General features: G+C 30.3%; 1 protein-coding gene across 2 annotated transcripts in view; it reads right to left on the bottom strand.

Annotated features, from left to right (window-relative positions):
- Nucleotides 1-548: 548 nt before the first annotated feature.
- The window catches only part of LOC106871424 (poly(rC)-binding protein 3), a 388,844-nt gene continuing 384,428 nt past the window's right edge, over nt 549-4,964 (bottom strand). The window contains exon 14 of one of the 2 annotated variants that reach the window (XM_052973820.1): nt 549-675. In XM_052973820.1, coding sequence (XP_052829780.1) covers nt 603-675 — 73 coding nt within the window. In that variant the 3' untranslated portion in view covers nt 549-602. The other variant, XM_052973822.1, reaches the window with a different exon arrangement.

The following is a 4,964-nucleotide window of genomic DNA, read 5'->3' as shown; positions in this document are numbered from 1 at the left end:
AAAAGGTTGCCTTATATGTAGTGACTGTGTTAAATGAGAGTAGATTATCATGTCTCTATTAAAGAATGTTCTCAAATGCATTGCTCAGAGAAGATATATACATGTCTGGTGTGAGGTGTTTAAGTTGCATGACAATGATGCTGTGTGTGAGGAGAGTTAAGGAGGGATAAATGGTGTGCATTGTTAGAAGAGACAACGATTAAGTCATTAGCGAACAGAATGTAGAGTGTGCAAGAAATCACTAAACCTTGAGATAAACCACAAATAATTGTGGGCATCAAAGATGAACCAATCAGCACACAATGCATACAATGATAAGAAGAAATAAGAGAGGGATAAGGACCATGCACAGGCAATTTAGAAGATCCCAAGACCAGACATGACTGAAGGTCTTGCTGATAATAGATGCAATAACAGGATCAGAAGTTGCCTTTTTGATGAGAGGACACACTATGGGGGTTTCCCAAAGAATCCCTGTAAAACATATAGTTAGTATAGGGGAGGGAGAATTATCAAGAAGATTTCTTTTAATTCCAAAGTTGCAGCACTTTCTTATTTATGTAATTTTTATTAAAGAGGTAAATGAAACTACAAATCAGGAGTCATTGGAAACTGCCACTTTGATGTCTATAAGAAGTTGTTGGTTTCAGTGAGTATCTTGAAATTTTGTGCTTTCTGAAGGAAAAGAAGAATGCATGGCTATCAGTTAATAGAGCAGTTTATTAAGGCATTACCAATGTAGCTGCATCCTGGTCCTCTCTGGCCTTTGGTATCCACTATGAAGTCTTTTCCACTTATATCTTCTGACTAACAGTAACACTACACAAGGAAAAATACAGTCAGAATGAGCATGTCAAATCATGTTATCTTCAATGCTGGGCTGATAGTTTTAAAACAGGTGGCACATTAGACCTTTTTGCACTTTTTTGAAGAGTGAAATTTTCTCAATGAATTGAACATAAAGTTTTAAAATAAATTTCAAAAAATAAAATATTGTTGATAAATAATCAAAATTTATTCCATCTTTGGCAGTACATTCATATAGCTGTCTGATTTACACTTAATTGTTATCTTTGCAGTGCTCCAGGACCAGTAATAGAAATATTCAGAATAAATGGAAACAATCAAAATAACTCTCCTTGTAACAAATACATCATGATTCAATCAACTTCCAGTAATTTGCCAAGCAGACACATTTTCATTTCAGAACTAGCAATCTCAGGTCATAGAACTAAATGTAAAGTACAATTTACACTTAATATAGATTTTTGAAAATAATTAAAAAAAAAAGTGGAATATGGGAAGTTCTGATGTTAATGCCTCTCTGAGAGGCATTAATAACATAATTAAAGAAATTTCAAGTGGGAAACAAAACTGGATCACAGATTTATTTCTCCAAGTTACTGTATTATAAAAAACTTACCATAATAAAAAATATATATTAATGAAAATAGGATGACTTTTATCAGAATGTAATCTATAGAAAAGCAGAGAAGATAATGTTTTGATATTGCACATACCACAATGAAAAATTAAAGGGTTATTAGGATTTTATGGATTGCCATATATAGCCAATAAATAATAAAACTAAGATTAAAGAAGTGCTTTCTTCATAACAAAATAACAAATGAGGTAGTTTGAAAATACACACACAAATACACACTTGTATATATATATATATATATATATATATATATATATATATATATATATATATATATATATATTCAGTGATATATATGTGTGTGCATGTATATATATAAACTGATATATTTTTCAAACATGAGAATATGAAAATTTTGTTTTGCAATCTAAATAACATTTTTATTAAAGTAATGCATTTTTTAATTGTTTCTCTTTGTATTAGCAAAATGACCAGTGGATAAATTATCTGATTGCCAGCTCATCTGTTGTTATTTAAGTGATATAAGCTGAACATATTCTAGTGAGACTCTGAGTAACATATTCAATTCTGAATCACTTCTCACAGAGAGAAATTAAAGGGAAAAAAATTACCTGTAATAAACAAGTATCAAATGCACAGAGAGAAACTTGTCTTTTGTTTGTTAAATGTTTAAAAAACTGGAAATATGCATCAATATATGGGTAATGAAAGAATGAACCTAATTTTTACTACTTATTTGAAAATATATTCATGTATCTATATATAACTCTTTTTGTCTTTATTGTATATATCCATGCCACTCTGAGTTATTTCTCTTAGCACATTTCACTTGCATCATGCATATTAACATAAGCCATAAATGCTTTCTGTTCTTTTTGTATTTGTCTAAGTATTTCATCTGCTGGATTTGATGACTACTGTCATCATGACACCTGTAACAGTGCCTACATATTTCCTCTAGACAACCAGTGTCCTCTCCTTAATGGCATATCAATTTTGAAGGATTCTTGAATCTTTAGATTATTTTTCCCATTCCATTTACAATTAGTCATGGCTAGCAAAAAGACATTTGCTTATTCTTCTCTCTAAGAGAAAATAATTTCAATGAATCAAGAATCTCATTTGTATAGTATTTCAGTATTTCTATCCTTATTTGCTTTTGCAGTTTATATCCATGCCACAAAACAATTAGGATTATTTCACTTAGCTCATTTGCATTTAACCTCATAAATATGCATACAAATGTGTGTGTGTGTGTGTGTGTGTGTGTGAATAGTGGGAATATAAAAAACTGTTTTCAAAATATATATATACATACATACATACATACATATGTATATACTTCGCATCTGTTATAAACAAGAAAAGACCCAAACAAAACTATCCTTACAAAAATCTATTATCCATCACAAATAGCATCTTGACAGTATTCTAACAACCTGTTAGATGAAACAACAAAATCTCTGAAATTAGTAGTGGAACTACCAACAGTGACAAAGAATAGAGACAACAATGTGAAAAAAAAAAAAAAAAGCAGACACTATATAAAAATAGAATACACTATCTTCAGCTGCTTGTTCGGGGATCTTCGTGGTTTCAACATCAGAAGCAACACCACATCATCCAACAGTGTCAACAGCATCAAGAAAAGAATTTTAATGCAACTTGAGAACATACAAAGATAAATCATGCATGCAAAAATTATAGACTACATACATACGTGAGTGCACTATTGTAAAATCCCAAAGTCTGCCAAGGCATTTTATAATGAAAATTGCCTGGAAACAATGGGATACTCAGCTAGTATATATATATATATATATATATACATAGACACACACACACACACACACATACATACATACATACATACACACACTCACACACACATACACACAAACGTCTGTAGTGTTTTTTGTTGATTTAAGCTGATCTAATGGTTTCTTGCTCTGGAGTTTCTACAGTGGGAACAGTTCTGATGAAGCAGTGGCATGCCACGGGAACACCAGTGTAACAGGCCACTTGATTAGCTTAATCTATTGCATTCCTCATTTATACTGAATACTCCTTCTCTGGATCATTGCCCAACAACACACATACACACATATATTCTGAATCACCTCTGAATCACTTCTCAGAGACAGGAAATAATAAAACATATAAAACTAAAATTCTAAACAAAAACATACGAAATAGAAACACTTTACGTTGCTAAATAGAAAACAATTTTTCATACCACCATTATTCAGTTATAGTATTAGAATGTTTGCATGGCACAGCACTATATGTGTGTGTATATATGATATATACATATATACATATACACACACATACATAAATGTGTCTGTGTTTGTATGTATACATACATACATATGTGTATATATATATATATATATATGTGTGTGTGTGTGTGTATATGTATGTATGTATATATGTATGTATGTATGCATGTATGTATGCATGCATGTATGTATGCATGTACATATGTAGTATGTATATATGTAAGTGTCTATGTATTACCAGTTAGTCCATATGTCAGAAATAAAAGCACATTCAACATTATAGGACAGATATATTTTTATATCATCAAACAATATATTTATTACTGGCTATGGGATATTATTGATCTGAATGTTGTCATCAGTTTCACACCAAATATTGTTTCAAATTTTCACACAGAGCCAGCAATTACAGGAGTGGGGCTAAGTAGATTACATAAACCCCAGTGTTCAATTGATACTTATGTTAACCCTGAAAGGAAGAAAGGCAAAGTCCACCTCAGAACACAAGGTTGGAAGAAATGCTGCTAAGCATTTTGTCCAGCACAGTAACAATTCTGCTGGCTCACTCACTACCTTACCACAAGACAATATTAGCAACTCTAAAGACAGGTTGGCCAGGCGTATATAAGCACTAGCCTACTGAGACTATGCACTTCCAGCCAGAACGTTGGAATAGTCATCAGTATTGAACACAAAACTGATGGTAACATTCTGGATAGTTATATATCATAACCAATAGTATTTTATCTCAATAATACACACACACACACACACACACACATATTGCATCATTTCCATTATATATTTATTTATAATAGTGTGCATAAACATAATTATATTCCTGTGTATTTATATCCAGAATGTTTAAATAAATACTATATGAATTTGCACTCTTCATTAAATTTAATTCATTCAAAATAATAATACAGAGAAATCACAATAATTATTCTAGCTTTGCTTTTCAGAAAAAAACTAACAAATTCATATTTATCTATAAAAAATACCTGAACATTAACTTAGAATAAGAAAAAATAAAATAATAATCTTTTACATAATAATACTGGTATTTTGGTGAATAATTTTAATCTAAATATTTAAAACCAAAATTTACTTTTAACTAATATAACATACTTGAGCTATATAAACATTTTGTACGTTATTTATCATCAATCTACTAAAGCATTTCAGAAAATGTTTATAGTTTAAGGAAAAGAAATAATACATTTCATTAAAATGAACAAAAATATTTGACATTACATGAAAAAAAAAATAAATTT

The sequence above is a fragment of the Octopus bimaculoides genome, chromosome 17 (assembly GCF_001194135.2).
Source record: "Octopus bimaculoides isolate UCB-OBI-ISO-001 chromosome 17, ASM119413v2, whole genome shotgun sequence".
Lineage (NCBI taxonomy): Eukaryota > Metazoa > Mollusca > Cephalopoda > Octopoda > Octopodidae > Octopus > Octopus bimaculoides.
Note: the sequence above shows the minus strand (reverse complement) of the source record. Positions and strands in the feature narration are given on the sequence as shown.